General features: G+C 38.9%; 1 protein-coding gene across 10 annotated transcripts in view; it reads left to right on the top strand.

Moving 5' to 3' along the window:
- pcm1 (pericentriolar material 1) overlaps window positions 1-25,046 on the top strand; it is a 120,283-nt gene that overhangs the window by 7,544 nt on the left and 87,693 nt on the right. For 8 of the 10 annotated variants that reach the window (XR_011353538.1, XM_069924541.1, XM_069924537.1 and 5 more), the window contains 9 exons: window positions 1,668-1,913; window positions 3,794-4,060; window positions 4,822-4,992; window positions 5,979-6,095; window positions 6,336-6,509; window positions 14,772-14,949; window positions 16,481-16,590; window positions 17,950-18,160; window positions 24,423-24,618. Coding sequence is in view for 9 of the 10 variants with exons in the window: in XM_069924541.1 (XP_069780642.1) it covers window positions 1,668-1,913; window positions 3,794-4,060; window positions 4,822-4,992; window positions 5,979-6,095; window positions 6,336-6,509; window positions 14,772-14,949; window positions 16,481-16,590; window positions 17,950-18,160; window positions 24,423-24,618 (1,670 nt within the window). In the remaining variant the exon portion in view is untranslated. The remainder of the gene's footprint in view (window positions 1-1,667; window positions 1,914-3,793; window positions 4,061-4,821; window positions 4,993-5,978; window positions 6,096-6,335; window positions 6,510-14,771; window positions 14,950-16,480; window positions 16,591-17,949; window positions 18,161-24,422; window positions 24,619-25,046) is intronic. The other 2 variants (XM_069924543.1, XM_069924540.1) reach the window with 1 other exon arrangement.

Raw genomic sequence — 25,046 nt, 5'->3', positions numbered from 1 at the left:
CAAAGAAATAAGAACATGTGCAAAGAAATTCATTTATGAGCAGACCTGTGAAACATCTTGCTCTTCTTGGCTAGATTCTTGGGATCGAGGATGACTTGATTCGATTCTGGGTGTTTCTGGTAATGAGGAGGTTAATGAGAAAAAATTATGAATTGCAAGTCCTTTTCCAGTTGGGCAGGAGTTGGTTGACGCAATGGGTAAATGCATTGTTTAGAAAGTGATGCACTCCTTTTATCATGTACTTCTGTATGTTCCTGATAACTTAAATATGTGTATTTCTCTTCAGTGGAACCATATTACCAAAATAGAAGAATATGTGCAGCTACTGCTATTGAACTATCAACCCAGGTTGAAATTCTGGATATCGTATCCTCTAGTTTATTACTGCCTGTTTTAAGAGAGTAGAAATATGATAATATTGTGCCAACATTCTTCAGTTTGTCCAGCCATGCAAATGAAAATATTTATGGTCAGTGCTTCCTTGAAATATTAGAAAATTTTTGATAATTTTTCCATAAACCTCCCTCATCTCATTACAAAGTAATTCCCCCCCAAATAATCAAATTATTTCAATAATTTTGTTATGGCACTGAAGATTTTTGATAGATTTGAAAAATAGCCTAAAATTTCTAGGTGCTCTGCATTAATTTAGATTATTAATTTATTCCAGAATGTTGGATTTTAGCAAAATTGGCCTTTACAAAGAATTTAAATTTATTTTGTATTATTTGCTTTTGGATAACTCCTTGTGGGCCTTGCATTATTCATCAGTCTGGGACAATGAAGTTCTTAGTGCCTAAGAGATTTTTTTTTAAAATCCTGCCAGTAATGAAAGATTCCGATATTCCTGCATGACCAGAGCTTTGGTGGTGTTAGACGACAGATTGTCCTGATTATTGGATATTATTTTTATTAATACCTCAACATTCAGTCATTTTGGATGTTGCAGAAAATAAATTTTCAAGTGAGTGAAGCCAGTTGAAGGGGAACATGGAACTGGAGCACAATAACAGGAAAGGGTAAACCAGATGTAAACTTGTGGTATTTCTGATGGAGGATTCTGAGTTTTGAAGGAAATATGTCCACCTTTATAAAACTTGATTGGATTGTACAGATGGTTGTAATGCAAATGTCAACATTCTCTGCAGGTGCATATGACCTCCTATTTTATTTCTGGACTCTACTGAGCTCTGGGGTAGGAGGTATTTTGTATTTTATTCCTTTGGATGCAGTGGACACGTCAAGCACAGCCCTTTATCCAAATGGGTTCCTACGTTTTATGACAAGGTCAATGAATCTTTTTTTTCCTTAAGTGCTTTAATAAATAAAAATGTTTTAATTAATTGCATAATATAATTATTTTAAAAATGTACGCTTCTAAATATTTGAAATTCCAAGAAAAGACTTTTGGATACCTGAGCATTCAGTGGATGAGGGTCAAGTTTGCTTCACGTGAGGGTGAGTTGTTGCTTGTAGACTTGTCTGCTTTGTAGGGATAATTGCAGTTTTGAGACCCTCAAGACGGAAATTTAAAACATGAGCCCATCTGTGAGAATTTTACAGGTAAATGCTGATATTACATCAGCTTACAAATTCGGCCCCCTATTTGTATAATCCAGGTGACAGAACACATTGACAGCTGGCATAAATATTTGCATCCTTTGCAGGACTGGAGTCTTCAGTACAAAAAGGCCAACAAGTCATCTGAGAAGAACAAGAAAAGGTTAAGTGCAGGAAGTGAGAGCCGACTTACAAATGACATCTCTCCTGAATCCTCCCCTGGTGTTGGGCGCCGAAGAACTAAAACACCCAAGAGTTACCCTCCAACAAAGCATGGTTATCGCTTTTCCGTTCCAGACTCTGCTGAACTTGAGAGACTGAAGCAACGTATAAACTTCAGTGATTTAGATGAGGTAAGGAAGTAGTTTTTAATTTTGAACAATCTTTTCAATAACCTTTTTCAGAAGAATAGATTCACTTTATTTTTCAGCAAACTGGATTGCAAGATTGTTAATACATTGAAAAATATTGGGCAGAGATGGGTGTAATGAAAAACAAAATGTTTTATGGTTTTTAAAAAAAAAATCACCTTTGGAATACTGAAGTTGTCTGTAAATACAAACTTTTATAGTGATGGTTTTCAAAGTTCCTGAACCCCAAAAATTGAACTAAACAAGTTAAAATGCTGTGCGCTCCTGATAAGTTTCTGCCACCTGAGAAAAAGTGCTTTGGAAATTTGAGTTGTCCATTTTTTAACCCTAAACAGCCACACTTTAAATAGTACATATTATCTCATGAAGGTGAGCTTGTAGTAATTTTTGAATAGATGTTGCATTTTAGGATTCAATTTGAGGGATTGTCATGTGTGGAAGTATAATTTGGAATGAGGTCTTGGCACCACAGGGATTCACACTTGAAAACTGGTATTGAGCAACAGGTGATTTGCAATTTTGAGATGAGATAAACATAGTTACCATGGGATAAATATGCATTAGAAGGCAAATTCTTCATTTGATCCAGTGAATTGATCCTGCTGTCTTTTCTAATAGAGACAACTATTTATTCTTAGATTTAAGTCACCTCTGCTGTGAACGTCATGGAATGTCTCAGTGTGACTGGTTGTGCATTGTTATTTCTTTATTACTGTATTAATCCTGTAATTGTCCATCTTGCACTATTGTCACAGTGAAAGAAAAATGTTTGAAGGGTGAGCTAAAAATACAGGAATTAAAAATGTGTGGTAGGGTAATGTTGTTCAGGTCTCAGGTTTTCTGTTTTGGTAAAAATCTTTACTTATCAATGGGTGAAGTATTTTTAGAATAAATTCTCTGCAACAATAAGGATTCTTCCCATCTTTAAGAAATAATCATTGCCTTTATTTTCATAAGATCAAGAGCAGGCGATTCAGCCGAGATTGAGAATTGGAACTCCATTTGAAGCCTTGCCCCATATTCTTTAATTACTTTGGTGAACAAAAATATACTAAAGGCAAATAATTGTCCATTTGGTTAAAAGCATTCCAGATGTGTTGCCTCTGTGTAAACGGTTTCCTAACTTCTGAAAGACTTGAGTAATTTTTAAACTCTGCAAGGGGACAACTAATTGATTGAAAATAGTTTGTATCTAAACTTTTTAGATTCCCCTAATTACAGTAATTCTCAACCTTTTTCCCCCATTCACATGCCACTTTAAGTAATCCCTCACTAACCACAGAGCACCTATAGAAGTGGTATGTCTGTCATTGGTGGGGTTGAGGGGGTGGGGGGAGGGGAGGAGGTGATTGAGAACTACTGCCCTTTTGGTGGAGCTTTATGTTTGTTAATTGCATCTGGGTGTCATGACAAAAGGCATTTTTGAGTATGGGGTTTAAAAAAAACTTGAGTATGTTGATAACAACATTCTAAATGCTGAAATATACTGTCAATATAAACCTTCAGAGGAGCTCACCTTGTGTTTGTATGATCTGGGCAGTGGACAAAATGGTGTCTGCATATTTCCATATGTTAGTCTTGGGTCCACACGCAGAGATGATGAAAGTGAAATGACAATTTTTCCCTGCATACAGTATCAGATTTGAGCAGGGAAGATGACCATTTGTAAATGTTGCCACTCTTTCATAGTAGAATACCTCATTCTTATATTCAAAACTGTTGAATGTTTCTTCATTGGAGTGTTACTTGGATTTTGCCATTTGTTTTCTGTTTGATGTCTTGTCACTCTTCTAAATTAAATACTCTTGAGTACATAATGTATGATTTTTTTAAAATTACTAAACAATATGATGTTTGATTAGAGGAGCATTGGGAGTGATTCTCATGGCAGAGCTATGGCTGCAAACAATAAACGCCCACCTGTTGAAAATAGGAAGCCATTCAACTTCCTTCAGCTGCAAATCAATTGCAACAAAAGCATGGATCCTGATTTAAATCCACAAAGACAAGAAACCAAGTTGGCCGTTTCAGGAGTAGATTTGTTTGCATCTATGATAAGCAAAGACCCATTGCAGAGTGATCAAGTTTTACTTGATATCAGAGGAGAATCTGAAATAGAAAGTAGTCAGGTGGGTGACTTAAATTTCTTCCTTTTTCTGACTCTTGATAATCTAGTGGTGAGAAAAATAAAATGTGCAAAGATGTATTTGGTAATTATTTAAAGGGATTGTTAACTTGTCTGAAAAGTTGCTGTAGTTACCCGATTATAAATGAACAAGTTATTATCTGAGTTGGGCAGCATTTATTTGTCAGGTCTGTTTGAGATTAAATCACTTCATTTAAATATTTGGAAAATGTGATCTTGTGAAGCAAAATTTAAAAGTTCTAAAACTATATCTTCAAATGTGTTGTCTAACAGATTTAAGCATTATCAGTTGTGTTAGTCATCCAGCCACTAAATGTTGCTGGTTTCTTTCAGTTGTGAATACTTCTAACTTACTATAATCCATTAGAAAGCCAAGATGTTGCTCGGCTAGTACTACATATATTTGATGATTTTGGTTAACTGATTTATTGCAGTCAGTTTGTGCAAATCTGTGAAGCATTGAAAATATATTTGCAGGGCAACATGTTGTTCAGTATACTCACAGTTGAGGGAAATTTTGAAAGAGCTTGAGGGGCTCCAAGGCCAACTCTTCTTTCAACTTTTTATATTCTGATTAATTATACTGTTCTTGGTCTCTGCCACTTACACAGACAGACAGCAGAATAGGCAGCTTAAAATAGTCATGTCTGATTGCAATGCATTGAAATGTATTTGATGCACTAAGTACAGTAAAGCAGAAATTGTACAGAAAGTGATTTCCCGTGTATTTGTTTTAACAAATAGGTTGTGAGCAGACTTGTCCAGATTCGGGATTACATTAATAAGGCTCGATGCATGCTTGATGAACTTATGGAGAAAAATGAAAAATCTGCTAATGTTGAACGTTTGATTCAGCTGATAGATCATTTGAAAGAACACGAAAAGTCATATATGAAATTTTTACAAAAGATGCTGGTATGTTTGAAGCTTCTTAATTATTATTTGTTGTTATAATGGATCTTTCATTCTTGAGTGTTCAACTTGATTTTGTGCATATCTTATCTATGTTTTCTTGTTCCTTAAGCGGGGGGGGGGGGGAAATTGATCTCCACACCAAAGATTAGATGTTGTCGTGTGCTTATAGATCTTTTTTTTGATTGTGAAAGAAATCTTTCTTTTGCATTCAATTTTGACATGGCCTAATTCTTCAAGTTAATTCGATTACAAATGGTTAATGAATAGAAAATGAATGGCTGAACTAAATTTCACTCAGAACATAATTTGCCAGTAAGTAGAGCCGAGAAAAGGTCTTCAAATCATTAGTTTGATAAGTAGAAATGGAGGATGAAAGTCTAAAGAAAATCATGTGTTGTGTAAAATTGTAGTGGAGTGCTTGATCTAGCATTGGGTGAATAATTATTGAAATGTTTGAAATTCATAGATATTCACTAGGGATGTGAACTTGAGGAACAAAGGCAGATTTTTATAACGCTGCTAGTATCCCACTGAAGCAGAGGAGAATGAATGGAGTAAGAGTGATTTTGTTAATTATCAAATAATTTGCTGGAGTTGAAAGGAAAATACTAATTTTGTTGTTTCTGGTGATTGGCAGTGGTCAATGAAAATGGCGAGTGTAAAATGTTTTGGTTTAATGGATTGTTGGGACACACAACACCATGTCAATATCCATGATTCTGCCAAAAGCACATTTTAAAATAAACTGTCTTGTACTTCAGATTAGGGCATTAGTTGAGAAAGTGGTGCAAAGGGATTAGATTTCAATTACACCAGAAAACATAGATGTTGAATGAAGCCTTTCTAAATTGTAGGGCTTCTATTTGTAATTTTAAAATTTATTTGCCCACTGTAATTGAAATATTAAATTGTGCATATTAAATGTAAGTTTAAAAAAAAATCAGTTCCATAACTGATTTTCCTCATTGTAATAAAAAATGTTTCAGGCTCAAGAAAATGAGGAGGATGAAGTTGGCACAACTGACTCTGCTGTAGGATCTGGATCTGTTGCTGATAGCACATCTCTGAACCTGGATGCTCAGTCTGAAGCATCAGATGTGACGGTAAGATGATAAAGTAGCAAAAACTAATTTGAATGAAAAAGCTGCCTTTAGAAGTTGAACTTTACACCATACCGATAGAAAATGTTTAGGAACTAGGTTTTAAGTTTTGAGACATTGTTGCAAATGCTACCTTCAAAAAGAAGGGTATTAAAATTAGAGCAGAATTTGTTTAACAGCTGTTTGTCTTGGGTTTCATTAGCATTTTAATCATAAATGTCTTAACTAAACTGTTTGATAAAGGAGGCATCTCGTAATCTGAGAGTTCGGCCCCGCATTGAGGACAATCTAGGAAATACAGCACAGGGCTCTACAATTGCATCAACTCCAAAAGGGGAAGCTGACAGGCTTGGTCTGAATGGCAGGAGAGTCTTTCATAGTGGGAGTAATGGCAAGGAGCATGGAATTTCCTCCAAGGTACCTTTTCATTGCATAGTCATTGAAACTTGTAATCTTTTCAATTTCAATTCTGATCAATTTTTATTTTTTTTAATTTTTGCAGTGTTTAATTTTAAACTAATCCTATTTATATGGTAATTTTGAATTTGGCAGTTGTTTAAAAATGCATGTTACAGTAATATCTGAATTAACTACTTTAAGATTTGAACTTTTTTGGGGTGGGAGAAGAGTTTGGCACAACCTTTATTCAGCGTTGCATGGTTAATATGATGCATCAAACCAATTGTTTATTTTGAACTGGGAAACAGGTTAATTAATAGGCTCCGTGTCCATCCACAATACCAATAATCCTTTTAGTACTCTTATCAATTCTTCTGAATGTGCTCTTTCCCTCCATCAAACTCCCAAGTTTTGAAATAATTTACTGTCTGATGGATTGTTAATTGCCTTCTGTAATTTTCTTTTTCTGGCAATGGCCAGAATGAGTTCATTATCATGCACACTAGTACAATGTACACATGTCACAACAGTCTTCGTTGTTTGAGCCAAACAGGTGTGTATATATATAAAAAAAACCTCCAATAGTATACATTAAATTACTCTAGTACAGAAAGAAACAATAAATATAAAAGATGTTTAATGAATCTATTAATACAAGAAAGTTTTTAAAAAAAAAAACTTTCCATAGTGTGGGCAGGCCTTTTCATGATTGGAGGTTCAAGAGCCTGAAAGCTGTTGGAGGATGAAGGGGGGGGGGGGGGGGGTGGTTCTTCAACCAGGAGATGCTGGACTCAAGGCTTCTGTACCTTCCTAGAAGGTAGCAATGAAAAGAGCTTGTGCCCAGGATAATGGGGTTCCTTCTTGAGACTGTGCCTCTCATAGATGCATTCAGTGGCTAGGAGGTCAGAGCTCATGATAGACTTGGCCATGTTTGTCACTTTCTAAAGCCACCTTTATCCCTGGGAACTAGTTTTACTAAACCAACCTATGATGCAACCAGTTAACATATTTTCTTTTCTACATCTGTAGAAGTTTGGTAGACTATTTGATAGCACAGCATACCTTCTCGCACTTATTGGAAAGTTGAAGCATTGGGGTGCCTTTATCATAGTTGCTTCGATGTTTTGGCTCTAGGAGAGGTTCTCTGATATGTGGAATCCAGGGAACTTGAAGGTCAGTCCTCTGCACCTCTGTCCCATCATTATGGGCAGGTGCATAGTCCCTTGGCCCCTTCCTAAAATCCATGAGTAGATCCTTGGTGTTCTTGACATTGAGGGCAAGATTGTTATTTTGGCACAACCCAACCTAATTCTTGATCTTCACCCTTACTGACTCATCATTTCCCATTATTTAGCCAATAACAGTCAGTGGATTTATCGATTGCTTTGGAGCCAAAACTGTTCTACGCAGTCAAAGTTTTTCTGAGTTTTTAGTTCAGGAGAATCTCAACATAAGATATTGAAAGAAGCCTTCATATTTGTTACAGATGTTCATTTGTGACCTATATTTTCATATTTTGATTACATATTAGTTCAAAGCTCATTGACAGACTTGTATGATATTTGTTTTGTTCCATTCCTAGAATAGAGTTTTTGCACGTTGATCTCTTTCTTGATGGATAGCATCCGAGTTGATTTTCAAGATCTTTTTATCAAAATTGCAGACCTCCGTTTGGAAGGCGTCATCTGTGTTCTAATAATTAATGCGCCAATTTGATTTTTTGTTTGATTAAACCTTTTTGATTAAAATTAACAGGGAAAAAAACAATCATCTTTTAGAGAGGTGTATGTTTTTGAATAAGAAATGGTGGAAGGATATTTCCCTGAAGAGTGCAAAAATATGGTTTTATAGCTTGGGATTTATTAAAAAACTTCTTCAGACTGAAGACAAGAGAATGACAATATTCAAGGTTAATAATCTTTTAAATTCACAACTGAAGAGAGTTTTGCCTACATAGTACATTCAGTCTCTGACATAGGTTTTCATGCACTTTGGAAACAAGATTATAGTGATGGTGTTGCCACATGGAGTGAAGAGTTTATTATCTAATTTGAAGTATAGTCGAGGTTTGGGGAGGGGCTGTATGGCCAGTAAGTAGTTGGCTCTATTTTTTTTAAGAGTTACAGTTCTTTTGAACTGTAATAGATAAAGCTACAGTTGTTGGAAAGCTGAAATGAAAAGTGAAATTACTAGAAACACACTATGTTAAGCAGTGTCTTTAGAAAGAAGCAACAGGGTTGAATTCCAGGGAATTGGGAAGATCAAGATGGAGAGCATGTACTGGTTGCTCACGGCAGCGCTACTGAAATGAAGCGCGTCCACCCAGCGCAAGGGTGAACCAGTAACTGAACTTTATTTGAATCCCTCGCGTTGCTTTAAGGGGACAACCCACTTCCTGCCTGGGAAGCACTGGTCTAAGGGAGTGACATCAGTGTGTTGTGGAGTCACTTCCTACTCAGCCGACACACAACCAGGAAGTGGCAACGTCTCCCGGGCGACATGTGTCGCCAAACGCAGGTTTTTGGAAGGGAAGGGTGGCCCCTGCCATCTTGTCTCAACTGACTGGGGCAGTGATTTGGCCTGTCTAACCATGTGGCTGCTCAGTCCGCTACACCACCCACCAACCTCCCCCCCACTGCAAAGAATTGCTGCCACCCAGTCACAGTACTGTCGGCAGGTGGGTGGCCACTGTGTCTAACCTGGGGATCCGGGGTGGGCTGGCTTGAGTCCAAATGCACTGCCTTGAGGCAGTCAATGGTAAACATTTCCTGCTGCCTGCTAATGTCCCGGGTGAAAACGACACCAACACACTGCAACACCTTGAATGGGCCTTCGTAGAGGCATTGCAAAGGTGTTCCTTGCTGTCCTCTGCGAACGAAAACTAACTCAAGTGGATTTTAGATTTGCAGGGACGTGGCAGGGTGAAGAGCCGTACGGGAAAGTGGCAGAGGTTTTGGCTTACCTATTTGTTCCCTCAAGCACTGGAAGATGTCTAAGGCACTGGGTTTTGGCTGGGAGGGTTGAAGTGAATGTCCCCTGGGATGGTAAGCAGGGAGCTGTACACTATCTTGGCGTATGATGCTGGCATGTCTTCTTTTGGTGCTGTGCGACTTCCTAACAGCACCAATGGGAGTTTGTCATCAATTCAGGCCTTGTAGTCGGGCTTTCAGGGCTGCTTTCAGATGAAAACGTTCAACAAGTCCATTTGCCTGAGGATGGTAGGCCGTGGTGTGCTGTAACTGGCTGCCACAAACTTGGATAGGTTGGACAGAGTGAGGACGTGAACAAGGCACCTCAGTCGGAGGTGATATGGGTCGGGATGCCAAAGCGTGCGACCCAGGTGGACAAGAAACCTCTGACGCGTCTTTGTGAGTCATATAGGCAGGGGGTATTGCTCAGTTGTTGAGAATGAATACCACATACCTTGGCCTTGGGGGGGGTGGGTGGGGGGGGGGTGGACCAACGATGTGCACATGGTCAAATCGGCTTTGCGCTTGGTCGAAACTCTGGAGAGGGGCCAAGGTGTGTCTGCACTTTGGCGTGCTGGTAGTCCAAGCAAGTCTTAGCCCACAGGGTTATGTCGTGGCAGAGGCTGTGCCACACAAACTTGTCAGACAGTAGGCAGACTGTGGACCTTGTGAAAGGATGTGACAGTTTGCGAATTTGGTCGTGGGTAGGATGGGTCTGGGGAGGCCTGTGGACGTGTCGCACAGGAAAGTTGGGCTCCCTGGTGAAGGCCAGAAATTGCTAATCTTCAGGCAGGTGATGGCTGTCCAGTAGGCCTGGACATCTGCATCCTCCGCTTGGTCTTTGGTCAGTTGAGCAAGTTCCTGGGCTGATTGGTCCAGAAGGGTGGCAAATGCACACCCAAATGCGGTAGCAGCATCCTGCATTTTGTCATGTTCAAGTTGGGTTCCAAAGACAATAATCGGGGTCACCACTGTAGTGGTTGCTCACAGCAGCGCTACTGAAATGAAGCACATCCACACAGTACAAGGGTAAACTCACTTCCTTTCTGGGGCGCACTGGTCTAAGGGAGTGATATCAGCACATTGCAGAGTCGCTGCCTGTCCAGCGACACCCAACCAGGAAGTGGCAACTTCTCCTGGACAAGGTGTGCTGCCAAGTGCGGGCTTCTCCTGAGAAAGGAAAGGGGGGCCTGTGCCATCTTGTCTCAACCGACTGGGGTGGCAATTCACCTAATCTAACCGTGGGGTTGCCCAGCCCACTACAAGCAAGTAATAATTTGGATAATCCCATAATAATTTCAGAAGGAGTTCTTCCCAGAAGACAAAGGTTATTTCTTGGATTGAAGTTGTAAACAGGGCTGTTCATAATGGATAATTAATTTGATGACAATTGAAAGCACTAAGAGTTTCCTGTCTCTGTGTTATTTGTGAATTCTTGCCTTCCTTCTAACGTATTGTAATTCAATATTGTTGTAATTTAATATTATAATCAGGATTTGGTTCATCGAATAAGATTAATGACAAGGCTTGCAAACTTTCAGTGTCTGAAAAATAATGATTGTTTTCAACTTTACTGGAAAAGCCATGAAGAAAAGTAATGTGGTTGTTTTGGCTGATATTTATTTTGTAATGTCATGGATCTGAAATTCACAGGGGTTTTTCCAGTTCAACTGTAACTTTGTTTTTCTCTGCATTGCTTTTTCTGATTCCACGTGGAAAGAAACCACTTCATAATTCTGCATGTGCCAATCCTTGCCTATTATCTTGCTCTGTTTCCTTGGTTCCGTATTTTATTCTCCCTTTAGAATATTTATCTTTTTCATCTTTGTAAATTGTTATTGAACCTGTTTCTGATACTCTTTTTGGGCAGTGCATTCTGGATTTAAAATGAATGACTATTTGTTGTGTCTATTAAACCAAAGGAAATTATAGTTTTCCTCATTCTAGCAGTCAGAAATTTGTTTACTTTGGTTACTGCTCTGTCAGTGAAAAGATTTCCATTCCTTTCATGTCAAAATCCTTTGTGATGTGTAACATCCTCACCAGTTAAAAAAGAAAATCTGCAGATTCTGATACCTAGTACAATACACGAAAGTGCTGGAAAAACTCAGCATCCACAAGAAGTAAAAGGCAATGAATTATGTTTTACACAGTATTTGTATAAGTTTTCAGTTATGAAGAGCCTCCGATATGCCGGCATTGGTTGTTCACACCGAAATAAATAAAGCTGGCATTTTTCCGGGTCTGTGCGTCTTTCACACAACAAGCCAGTATTCCACAAACAAAAGAAGCGGGTCATGTAACTCAACAGCAACTCCATCATGTATAACATGGCATTTTTGACAGCATGTTAGACCCAAAAAATGGCTCAGAAATATTTCCATGGTCTTGTATGCCAGGTTGAAATTAGGATGATAATGGTAAGTAATGCCAACAGTAATGTGCTGAAAAAGTGATAGGTCCATGAGAGTCTGGACACAAGGGTTTGCTATCAAACATTACTTTTATTAACACACAACAAATAGCAGAAGAGTGTCGGAAAATCATAGTGGAAATAAAACACACCACAATGTATAAAAGCGTGGGGGAAAGATGTGCACAATTGAATAAGACATACGTGCACATTGTATATAGGAGCGTGAGAAATCTACTGCAAGTATTGATCTAGAGAAGTTGGTTTCAAACTTTTTCTTTCCACTCGCATACCACTTTAAGTAATACCTTACTAATCACAGCTACTTATCATTGGGGGCTGGTGGCGGGCTGTCAGCGGGGGAGTGGGCTTCACGCTGTTAAAACTGAGGATAAACCCACAGACCAGCTTGCTCACAATTTGGCAGACCTAGTGTCAGACCATTGTGCTTTGTGATACTCCTCACAATTTGGCAGACCCTGGTATCAAATCTAGGGTAGGGTTCAGTTTAGTGCTCGTTTTGAGTTAGGGGCCTACGGCAACAGCGAGCAGCCAGCGGACCAACAGGCTGTGGGAGAGAGCAGGCAGGACTTAAAAAAAAACAGAACACAATACACATCATGACCCGAATTGGTCCCAGAATGTATGCAGTGCAGTTGACACTGCAGGTGGTTTGGGAAAATTACTAGGTGCCTTGGTGAAAAAAAGATGGGATTGGAATGATACCCATTTTCCGGTTCCTTGCTTTTTACACAGCACATGTTGCAGAAAAAAGGAAATAATATCCCAGAACAAAGTGACTGTGTAAAAAGCATAAAAGTTTCATGCCTGAGTCCTTCATTAGGAAATATTCTTGTCAGGAAATGTCCTCATTGGCCCTCTTGCCTTCTCTTTTTCAAGGAGAATAATCAAGAACCTCTGCAGACTTTCCACTTAACTGGCTCTTATTACTGGTACAATTAATTTTTAATATATCTTTGTTTCATTTCATCCATCTTGCTATTCTTACATCTCAAACAGTGGCACCTAAAATTTAACTCAATAAAACAGCTGTGGGCCAAGCATTACATTTCTGCTTTTTAAAAGGGGTGTCACTGGAGAATGTATGAATGCAAATTTGTGAAGGTAGATTGATCTCTGTCAAGTGTTTGCTCATTTCACCTGCTTTCAACCTCTTGCTGATCTACTTTGATTTTATTTCAGTCTGAAGTTGTGCAATGTATATTTTGATCCAGACAACTTGATATAAATCTCAGAAATTTGGTCCTAACACTAAACATTCTCTATGTGAAAAGCAGTTCATCATTATCCACAGTTTTCTATAACTAAATCAATTTTGTGCCCAGCTTCAATGATGAGATGTCTTAGGAGGGTGGATGTGGAGAAACTTTTATTGGAGAAGTTACACAAATAGATTGCTTGCTTAAAAATAAGGACAAACCAATTTAAAAACAAGAGAAATAAGAGCAGGGGTGGGCCATCTGGCCTGGAAGCATACTCTTACTCTGCCATTAATGGAGGACCATCGCCTTCCCAAGATCGTGTTATATGGCGAGCTCTCCACTGGCCACCGTGACAGAGGTGCACCAAAGAAAAGGTACAAGGACTGCCTAAAGAAATCTCTTGGTGCCTGCCACATTGACCACCTCCAGTGGGCTGATATCGCCTCAAACCGTGCATCTTGGCGCCTCACAGTTCGGCGGGCAGCAACCTCCTTTGAAGAAGACCGCAGAGCCCACCTCACTGACAAAAGACAAAGGAGGAAAAACCCAACCCCAACCCACCAATTTTCCCCTGCAACCGCTGCAACCGTGTCTGCCTGTCCCGCATCGGACTTGTTAGCCACCAACGAGCCTGCAGCTGACGTGGACATTTACCCCCTCCTTAAATCTCCGTCCGCGAAGCCAAGCCAAAGAAGAATTATGTCATAGCTGACTGGCTGTGAACTCTGCTCCACTTACCAACCTATTCCCTATCATCCTTAATTTGTCTATTCTTCAGAAATCTATCTTTTATTCTTCAGGAATCTTTTTTTAAAACATTCGATGAGGCATCCTCTCCTGATTGCTTGGGCAGAGAACTCCACAGATTCACTGCTTTGTTTTTCTGTCTTGTATCTTAAGACAATGTCCTGTAGTTCTAGTCTTGCTTGCCAGTGGATACAACCTTCCTGCCTCTGTCCTCTCTATTCCTTTTCCAATATATATCCTGTAAGATCCCCTCCCCCTCCATCTAAACACCTACGAGTATTACTCCAGGCTACTCAATCTTCTCATAAGATAATGCCTTCATTAAGATAAAGGTGATGCTAATTATTTTCTGAAGATTGATAGCCTTTGGCACTTTCTTCCATTTAAAACAAAATCAAGAAGTTTTGAACATTTTGAAGGTATAGGTACATATCTACCTGAGAGTCAAGGTTGTGAAAGGTTACTGCAGGCAAGTGGGAATGTGGAATTATGGTTGCATTTAAATGGGTCATGATTATACACATGGTGGAACAGGCTTGAGGGGATCGATGACCTTTTTTTCACTTCAAACTAAAACCACAAATAGCCAGAAACAAAATACCTGTATTTGGAGAATAAAAATTTTAGTTTGCAATCTATGCTTATCTGCTTAAATGGATAAAATAAATCCATGTCCTGACTACTGCCACTTGTTCCTTTGCAGTTGATATTTTGGTGTGTTGTCTATTTATTATTTACTGCTCACTCATGCTGTTAGAACTGAATGTGCATTACAGTATATTATAAATAAAGGTTTAATCCAAATACTAATTTGGAACTCCTAATTTTGACTTTTTTTGTTAGAAGCAATAAATGATGAGTTAATGAATGTTTTGAGTGTCGTGAAATGTACCTTTGTCACCTAATTGTACATTTGGCTTTTTTACAGGAAGGTGATCAGCGTCGATATGCAAATGAAGAGATGGAAAATCTAAAAAATCAACATGAGCTTTTAAAAAGGATGTTGGAACAGCAGGAACAGTTAAGAACTCTGCAGGGAAGACAGGCAGCACTTCTAGCACTGCATCAGAAAGCAGAACCAACTGTAGCTGCAATGGATGATTCTGGTAATCCTCAAACATTGACTTGGTTGCTTGTTCCATAATGAAAGTTTACTTGAGTTCATGTGAATGAGAAGTAGAGTAAATCTCACAAGGAAATTTAAAAAAAAATCAATGGTTTCAGCATTTAATTTTTCATGAATCAAATGTGGACTGCTGAATTTAATAATTTGCTTGATATGCATAATTCACTGGATTAATTGGAGTTGCTTCCAAGTTTGAGAATTGAAAAAGGCTTAATTCCATTTCAAGTTAGCTTATTTATTATCTGATCGCACAAATGCAACCTGACAAAGCAGCATTCTCTGGTCCATGGTGCAAAACATGCAAACACACAACTAGACAAAACACATGTGCAGACATATGCATGACAAATATAAATAAATATTGTTTAATGAATTTATCATTTTTGGGACAGAATTGGTGAGTTCTTATTTGTCTGTAAAAGTTCATACACAAATACTGTCTATGAATATTTGATTTAGCAATTACATCTTGTCAGTTTGTTAATTTTATAAAGAAGTCCAGCAAAAATATAAGTAGGCCTTTTTCCACTCCACTGTGTATGAAATCATGTTTCTGAATTTTTTAGCCAAGTCACTACTTTTTACAGGCATGTTGTGGCTAATAAATCATTGAAACAATGGAACTGGAAAACTAATGAAACTGGGATTATTCCTTGCCTTTTAATATATCACTGTTTGGTTTATAACAACATGTAGCACAAAAATCAAAGCTGGCTCCTTTCCACAATGTAACTGTCGAAAATTTTGACATTGATGTTTAAATATAAAAAGTTTTCCTTTCTTTTTTTTAAAAAAAGCCTAATATTTCCTCTTCTAGATTTTGATACATTTGCAACTGTAGATTGTCTTGGAGAAAGGAAAAGAGAAAATAAATAATCCAATAAAGTTAGCCCATCAATTTTTTTTTTCAATATTACAATTTATCTACTACCTAGAATTTGTATTTCTTACCAAGTTTCCTTTTTGATTGACCGTGGTGAGCTGCATGAAAAATGACTGAAGAAGACGTACTTTTGAAGTGTACAAACAGAAGGAAGCTAAGTGTTTAAATTCACCATGAATTTACCAATTAAAATCTGATAACAAACATGAGATTTTGGAAAATTAGGTATGCTTTTGGAACCCCAGAAGAGCAGAAGGAGTTCCTTTCCTGCAGCAGTTTAATGGTCATATTATGTTTTCATATCAATTTGGCTGCAACTGAGATATAATATAGTTTTTGTTGTGTGGTATAATGTCCCAGACTTTTAAGTGTAATCATTAATATAAATATTTGAATATAAGATTAACTATCTTTTCCTTTACCTAAATTGTATTTTAAGCCTTTTAATTTTCATTTTGTCCCCAAAAAACTCTCATCTTGATAATTTCATTGTCCTTAAACAAAGTTACAACTAGTTCACCACTGAGTTTTATATTTTTTTTAGCAAATAATGTTTATGGAAGTAAATTTAAAATTAGATTTTGCGACATGTATGTTTTTCATTTAAAATATTTTTTTTCTCTGATAGTTGTAACTGAAACAACCAGTAGTGTTTCAGGTCTGAGTATTACATCAGAACTCAATGAAGAGCTGAATGACTTGATCCAGCGTTTCCACAATCAGCTGCAAAACACACAGGTATAATATTTTCCAGTAGAGTGCCTTATGACAAGAATTGAATTGTTTGCTAAAATTTCACTCTGTTTTATCTTTTAAGGGCAATTTGTTGAAGCTGCATGAAGAAGGGTGTGTAGGAAAGGGAAAAAAGATGTAGGTGTGGTGAGCAGTGGAGGGTTGGGAAAATAAATGAGAGGAAGGAGAAATGAACATAACATCAGAAATAAGAGCAGTGAATGGCCATCCATCTGGCCTGTCGAGCTTGTTATGCCATTGAACAAGATCATGGCTGATCCAAATGTAGACCCGGCTCCCTGTACCTGCCTTATCCCCATGACCCTCAATTCCTCTATGATGCAATAATCTGTGTCTTGAGTATATTTAACAAAGCAGCCTCGACTGCTTCCTTGGACATTGAATTCCACAAATTCACTACTCTGGTGGGAAAATAACAATTCCTCTTCATCTGTCTTAAATCTACTCCCCAAATCTTATGTGGCCTTGTTCTAATATCATCTAGCAGTCAAAGCAACATTCCTTTGCCTGTCTTTATAGGTTTCTCTAAGATCCCCTCATTCTTCCAAATTCCCTCCTCAATCTCTCCTAGGCTAATCACCCAATCTCTGGAATCAATCTGGTAAATCTCTGCACCACCTTCACCATCAGTATGTACTTTCTCAAGTAAGGAGACCAGACCTGCAGACAGAATGCCCTCACTAGCACTCTGTACAGTGGAATGTCCCTGCTTTTAAATTCAATCCCTTCAGCAATAAAGACCCTTTTATTTGTCTTCATGGTTTCTTGTTTCATCTGCAAACCAACCTTTTGTGATTTATGCACAAGCACTCCCAAATCTTCACAAAATCATACTGCAATCTTTCACCATTTAAATAATCAATCTATTATTTTATTTAAAATAGATGACCTTGCAAAGAAATGCCCATTTGTCCCAACTCTTTGATTCTATTGATCCTCTACTCATATTAATTCATTACCCCAAATCCATGCATCCACCTCATCAAATGTCAAGTATACAACATGCACATGTTCCCCTCTGTTCACCGTTTTCTTAATATCCTCAGAAGAAATCTCCAGAAAATTAGTTAAAAATATTCCATGCAGAAGGGAAGAAGAGAGGATATGGAAAGATGTGAATTTGAAATTGGGTCATAAGGAGGCTGAGAAAGGATTATTGGGAGTGATGAGGTACAGTTTTCTATCTCAAGTAAACCCTCTCTTCATACTAAATATTTGGCAAGCCTATAAAAATTGTTGAGTTGATTGAGTAAACTTTGTAAGATCTTAGAAATTAAATAATTGTTTTTTTTTTCCTTTTTTAAGTTTTTAACCTGAGTTATGTATATCCTTTTGCATTTGCAGTCTGTTCCAGACAACAGAAGACAAGCAGAAAGTCTATCACTAACACAAGAGGTTGCGAGGAGTCATGAATCCTCAACTTCAGAGCATTTGTCAGAGCAAAATGTGCAGCTTGTGAATAAGCTGAAAGTTTTCCATGGAAAGAAAGAGAAAATGGATGAACTGCTTGATGAGTTGCATATATTAAGAGACCATCAAGTCAACAATGGTTCCAGTAAGTGCCAAGATTACAATTTAGAAAATAACATGCAAGATGGTGTTTGATGCAACATTAAAAGGCATTGAAAATATAAATTGGAGGAACAATACCTTGTATTCCATTTCAGCAATCTTCAACGAGACAGCATCAATATCAACTTTTCTAATTTTCATGAACCCCCCCTCTCCTGGTCTCTTTCTTTCCCTCATCTCTAAGATTTCCTTCCTCCTGCGCCTTCTGTCAGAGAGCCATCTTTCTCATCCCCCTACCTCCTCCCCCTACCTCCTCCCCCTATCCCCTCTCAGCTTCTTTCTCCTCTTCCGCCCCCACCCAGCTGTATCCACCTGCTAGCCTGTGCCCTTCCTTTCCTTCCCCCCGCCCCCCAAAACCACCACCACCTTCTTATTGGAGCATAACCTGGAATGTATTGGTTGAATAAACAGTGATAATTATATATTTGAAACTGCTGTCCGTGTTCCTATCATCCAACATCAGTGTCTCAGCTAGACTAATTTGGGGTTTGACTCCCAGCTCTTCAAATTTAATAGCTTTACCAGTGTGAAAACCATTTATTTTTTTGCTTGAAACTTCATTTCCACCCCAAACCAGTTCAGACTTTCAATTGCCTATTTCTTTGTGCACTCCCTCTCTCGTCTCAATTATGGAACATTGAACTGTATGGCCCATGTGTCCATGCAAATGATAGACAAATCAACCTAAAGCTCTGCAGTATGCTCTTAAGAGAGATTCCTCCATCCTCTTCATTTTCATGTGTCTCTGTAAAGCCTCTTAAATGCTACTTTTCTATCTGCTTCCACCACTACATCTGTAAGCCTTTTTGAGGTACCTTTCATTCTATAAATGTTTGTCCTGCATACCTCTCTAAGGTGCCTCCCCCTCACCACTAGGATATCACACTTTTTATTCTAACTATCCATTCTGTTGCTGCTGAATGTGGCATCAATTGGAGTTATACTGGCAAGTTGTCCATCTCCCTGTTTTAATTTAGATACTGTAGAATCTTGGAATGATCCCTACTTTAGAGCCACCTATTCAATTAGTCTCTCTGTGTCTGTGCATCTTGCGCTCTCACTCCCTGCCCCCCCCCTCCCCCCCCCCCGGCTCGCCAACCCCTCTCTCTTTTACTGGCTCTTCCCTCCCTGGCTCGCCTGCCTCCTCACTCTCCCTGGCCCTGACTGTCTCTGGCTGGCTGGCTCTCGCCCACCTCCGCTCGGCTCACTGCAGGATTAGGCATGTCTCTTGCAATACCAGGGGATTGAACATTTGACCACTGGTATGCTAACATCAAGCTTGCCTATCGCTCCATTCACTCCCATGCTCTTTGGAAAGTCGGACCACCCAGCTATGCTCCTTCTGAAAAGCATCTGAATTGAAGAGCACTGAATTAGTAGTGAAGATTGTATAGAGATGCTCTGGAAAGGCAGGGAATGGTTTCATGACTGGTGTTGGTTGACTGGGCAACATTCAAAGACTTGGTGGCAAATCTGAATGAATATGCCGCAGTGATTACCAACTCTTAACTGAAAATGTGTTTCATAATCAGAAGTCATGGATGAATCAAGTGATCAATAAACTATTCAAGACCAGATGTGTGGCATTTGGGTCAAGAGATTTAGAAATGTTCAGAAGACCAGGTATAACCTCCAGAAAGCTGACAACAATGCAAAGAGACCTTTCCAGACCAAGCTGGTTTCTCAGACAGACATGACAGCTGTGGTAGGACTTGTACCTTATTACAAGGTGAAATATGACAGCATCATTAACCGTGAAACATCTCATCTGGACATGCTTACGCCTGCTTTACTTGCTTTGAATGGAAAGGCAATGAAGAACCCTCACAGGACCCACAGCCTCCAGTAGCTCCATGCTCCCTCTTTCTGAGGCTGATGTGAAAAGAACCTTCAGGAGGGTGAATGCTGAAAGTTTCTTGTCCAAGTGGTGTACCTGGCGACATCCACCTGTTCAAACCAACTAATTGGAATTTTTGTAGACATCTAAAATTCTCACTACTATGTTCAAAGTTCCCACCTGATTCAGTAGGTCTTCCATTATTCCAGTGCCCAAGAAGAGCAAGATGATATGCCTCAGCAACAGTTGGTCTATGGCACAGATGTCTTCCATGATAGAGTGCTTTAAGAGGCTGGTTATGGAGTACATAAACTCTGATCTCAGGAAGGGCATGGACCCACTTAATTTGTGTCATCACATCATGTTCACAGTAGATGCCATCTTACCAGCTCTCCACTGTGTTTTGGGTCACCTCGATCACAGGAACATCTGTGTCAGGCTGTAGGGCAGCAAGAATACTGCCATGAGGTGCCTGTGTTTGTGGTCAGTGTAGTTGGCTCATGAGTTTTGCTGGTTTGATTGTGTTGAATGCCAAGCTGTACGCTGTGAACAATAGCCTGAGTCAGGTGTTCCTGTGATTGAGGTGACCCATCAAATCTACAAATTTGCTGACAATACCACTGTTATTGGCTGAATTACTGGAATTGATGAGTCAGAATACAAGGTGGAGAATGAGAATCTGACTGAGTGATGCCAGAATAACAATCTTGCTCTTAATGTCACCAAGGATCTTGTTGATTTTTAGGAAGGAGAAATGGATGGGCCTTGCCCATGTCCACATTGGCACAAAGGTAGAAAGGGTTAGCACATATCTGAAGAAGTTTCCTAGAGCCAATACTTCGAGTCAACCGTGAAGAAGGAACACAAATGCCTCTACTTTCTCAGAAGTCTGAGGAGGTTTGTCATGTTGTTGCATATTCTATCAAACTTCTTCAGGTGCACTGTGGAAAGTAAACTGACTTGGTGCATCACGGTCTGATTTGGGAATTCAAATGTCTGGGAACACTGATGGCAACAAACAAAGCCGGTTTGCTCTGACTTCCCCAACATTAATGTGAGGCTCTGCCTCAAGAAGGCAGCCATCTTAATAGATTCCCATCATCCTAGTCCAGGGGTGGCCAAACTATAGCCCCCAGGCTAACTGCGACCCTGTTGCCCATTTTAAGTGGCTCAGGGTGAATTTTAAAAATAAAATGGAATATGACCTGTTAGAACATGGTTAAACAATAAGTTGTACTGTATGTATGTAAATTACTTCTTAGTTTCAACACCAGATGGTGCTGCCATTTTGAACAATACTGTACATTTATCAGTTTTTAAAAAAATCCATTTACCTCAGTTAAAAAAATAATGATCTCAGTTTAAGACAAAACGATGACTTCAGTTTAAAAAAAAAAACCCTGTTTTCCTCGGATTAAAAAACCCTGTTTTCTTCGGATTAATTAAAAAACCCGTTTTCCTCGGGTTTAAAAAAACATTTCCTCAGGTGTTATAAGCTAACAAAGGAACAACAATGGTAAATTCAAAATAATAGTTTTTTATTGAACTATTAATAACATAACATTTCTTACTTAACTCTGTCTTAAACCCCACTATTCACAAGTGTGTGTGTGTGTATTTATGTGTGTGTGTATGTATGGGTGTGTTTTAAATTGTGGTTCAGAAGTAATTATGAAGCAATAGTGAAGCATTAGATAACTTTAAATTGTGGCTTAAAAGCAATAATGAAGTATTTTGAAAGCTCAAATCATCAAACTCCTTTAAAACTCACAAATTTTTTTGTCATTTTCAAAACAATGTTCCTTCATATGAACGAAATTCTTCAATCCTCTATACGAGTGATTTTCTTTCATTACCCCCCCACACCCCCCAACCTCCTATTTTCCTTTGGAATTTTGGAGTCTGTATCTTTCACGATTGATCATTTCAAATTTCTTAATCAAAAGTGACGATTCCTCAAGACACAAATGAGGCTGCCTCTCTTCTCTTAAGAGCGGTCGAAGTGGCTATTTTATTTTAAAATACCATGGGTGTTCCTTCTTTTAGTAAGAAGAACACAGATCCTTTGCAAAGGATTTTGAAACTTCTCTTGACAGAGAAAGTCATCCTGTATTTACGGGAGGTATGGTTTCTTCCAACTGACTCAAAATACCAAATTTCTTCAATATCATGTGACATGAAATCATCACTGATTTAGTTTCATTTCTTCAAAAATATCTGACCTTAGTCCAAAACTATAGGTGGATTACTCCAAATAGTCTGCATAGGTCACTCAGATGGTACTTGAGTTTTGAAACAGTTGCCGGCATAATGCTGAATGTACACATAAATGCTTTTAAGAACCACACATAGTACTTGAATTTTTAATTAAGACCACTTAAATTCTTTTATAGCTCTATCTTTCCAAGACATGTTGACTTTGAAAATGACATCACTCCTGAGAGTATTGTAAATGTCCTTTTATCCAGCCCACAAACTAACTTTATTAAGAAATATATATGTTATAACTAAAGATTAACACAAATCTGTTACACTCAGATTTTAAAAATATTACCTCTGGTTTAAAAAGAAACATTTACTTCAGGTTTTTAAAAAAAGTTTACCTCAAGTAATTAAACATGGGAAAACCGAAAAGATCGAAAATAACAATAGATTGGCAAAATTTTCAGACACAGTGGGGAAAATGAATTTTTTTTCTCAGAAGTTGAGGGGAAGTGTATTTGTTTGATTTGCAAGGAATCTTTAAACTTTAATACCTATTTTTAATAGCCTATCTGCAGATTTACACATTGCATCACAATCATTAAGATGGACACTTGGGCCATGAAATTTATTCATAGTGAGTTGTGGAGGAATGTTGGAAACTGCCCTTCCCTTTCTTGATCTTTTTTCCTGTTCTTATTTTGGATCCATCTTTTTATTTTGTGCTGCTTTTTGAATGGGATTTTTAAGTTTTACTGTATTCATTTAGCAGCAGATACATAAATGCCTACTGTAATATGTGAGCACATCAATAAACTACTGTTATGTCAGCTTTAAAATGTTTAGAGTTGTATATTTTGATAGAAAATAAATTTTCAATGGCACTGGTTATCTGGTCTAAAAATACTGTTATTCTTACAGTGTAACTGGTTGAAAACGATACAGGCTTAATATTGTTTGGCCTGTGACTTGCCCCTGTCCTTCTCTCTGTTACCTCAGGGATCAAGAATAGTGTATTTTCAACAACTTTCAGGATCTTGAACATCCCCTTGTTTACACTAATCGGAGACTGCTCCAACACCACCAAAGGATTGTCTGCCCAATGGCAGTCATTTTTTTTGCACTATGTTAACTGAATATTGATAATCTATTTTTTCATAGTTATTACCTCCTTTTAGTTCATTGTACTTTTTTGTATTTTTTTTACAAAGTTCCGTATTTGACGGTATATAGGACCCCTTCCCCACCCACCCCCCAAAAAAATCCCAGGTCCTATATGCGAAGATGACATTTTGGTGCTGACATTTTGGTGCTGCCATTTTGGGCACCAAAATACAAAAGCAGTGGGAGCTTTCCCTCCACAAGATGCCACAGGAGGAGAGCGCTCAAATTACTCGCCCAGCTTCAAGAAGCCTGCGGAGGTCCTGCAGCTGTCCAGGAAGCTGTCCTGCAGCTTTGAGGACCACTTTCCCTTGCGTGGCCTTTGCCTTCCAGAGTTGCCACTGCCGCTCACTTCCCCCATTGAGAAAGCTTGAGCCTGCTCGCTCCCGTTTGTCTGCTCTCTTCCTTCCACTCGTTTGCTGTCTCCCACAGTGCCTTGAGGGGAGTGCTGGTTCTTGATGATCATATTTTGTTTGATGAGTCCAGCCCCCAAGCAAATTGAATGAGGCATGGGTGGCTCAGCTCAACAAGCCTCTCATTCACTGCCACCCGCCCCCATGCTTCATTCAATGTGTTCAGGAAGCCATGCTTGTCGAACAAAGGCTCAGTGTGGAGCCTGATCACCAAGGGCCAGCGCTCCCCTCAAAGCAAGTAATCTATTGTCTGCTCTCCACAATGGTGGGTTTGGGCCCTTCCCATTGCCTTGGCTTCTCTACCTTCCATCCTCACACGCCTGCCATTCAATTAGTGTTTGTACAGTGGGCTGAAGCTAATAAAGAGTTTCAGTGCATATGTTAGTGCATATGTTAATAACAATAAACTCATTGACTACTTGCTTCTATTCCAAGCTTTCAACTTTTAGTTTAACAGGTTATTTTTCCATGAAAATGCTGTGGTGCCTGATGTTTAACCTTATAAATTGAATTTACTGACTGATAATATTTCAATTTTGTCACACTTTTATCATAAAGATATTGTGCCAGTGTATATAGATAGTCTTGTTGAATCTGGTTGTGAGAACCTAAATGTCAATTTCATTTTCTAGTTTCCTCTAGTGTGCCTGGTGTACCTATTTCATCTCACAGAAGTGATCAAAGAGGTTCTGTTTCTGCACCAACAGAAGAGGTGACCGTCAACAGGGAACCCAACAGCTTAGCATCATCAACTTGCGTTCTGGATTCTGTTCCCTCACAGCCTAACAGTGATGCAGACGATAGAACTAATCCTAGGAAGAAGTTAAAGTATGATACAAAACTAAAAACAGTTAATGACAATAGATTTGCTTCATTATGGAATGACTAGAATGTTTCGTTCACCAAGTACCCATGAGAACTTGTTGTTGACACTTGTGCTGAGGAATAGTTTATTGATTACAGGTACACGATCCTTTATCTGGACATCTAAAATCTGGAAAGCTCCAAAATCCGGCAAGGTGGCTGGCGCTTGGGGGAGGCGGCCAAGGAACTGTCGCTTGGGGGAAACGACCGGGCGGCAGAGGGACCGGTGGTTGGTGGAGACGGCTGGGTGACTGGAGGGGGGTGGGGGTGGATACGGCAGCACAATTCAGTGGGCTTTCCAAAATCAGAAATTCGGAACACACTGTCCCCCCAAGGGTTCTGGATAAAGAATCGTGTACCTGCAGATATTCTTTTGTATGTCTTCATTCATT

The sequence above is a fragment of the Narcine bancroftii genome, chromosome 3 (assembly GCF_036971445.1).
Source record: "Narcine bancroftii isolate sNarBan1 chromosome 3, sNarBan1.hap1, whole genome shotgun sequence".
NCBI lineage: Eukaryota > Metazoa > Chordata > Chondrichthyes > Torpediniformes > Narcinidae > Narcine > Narcine bancroftii.
The sequence above is the reverse complement of the archived record's forward strand: the minus strand, read 5'-3'. Positions and strand labels throughout refer to the sequence as shown.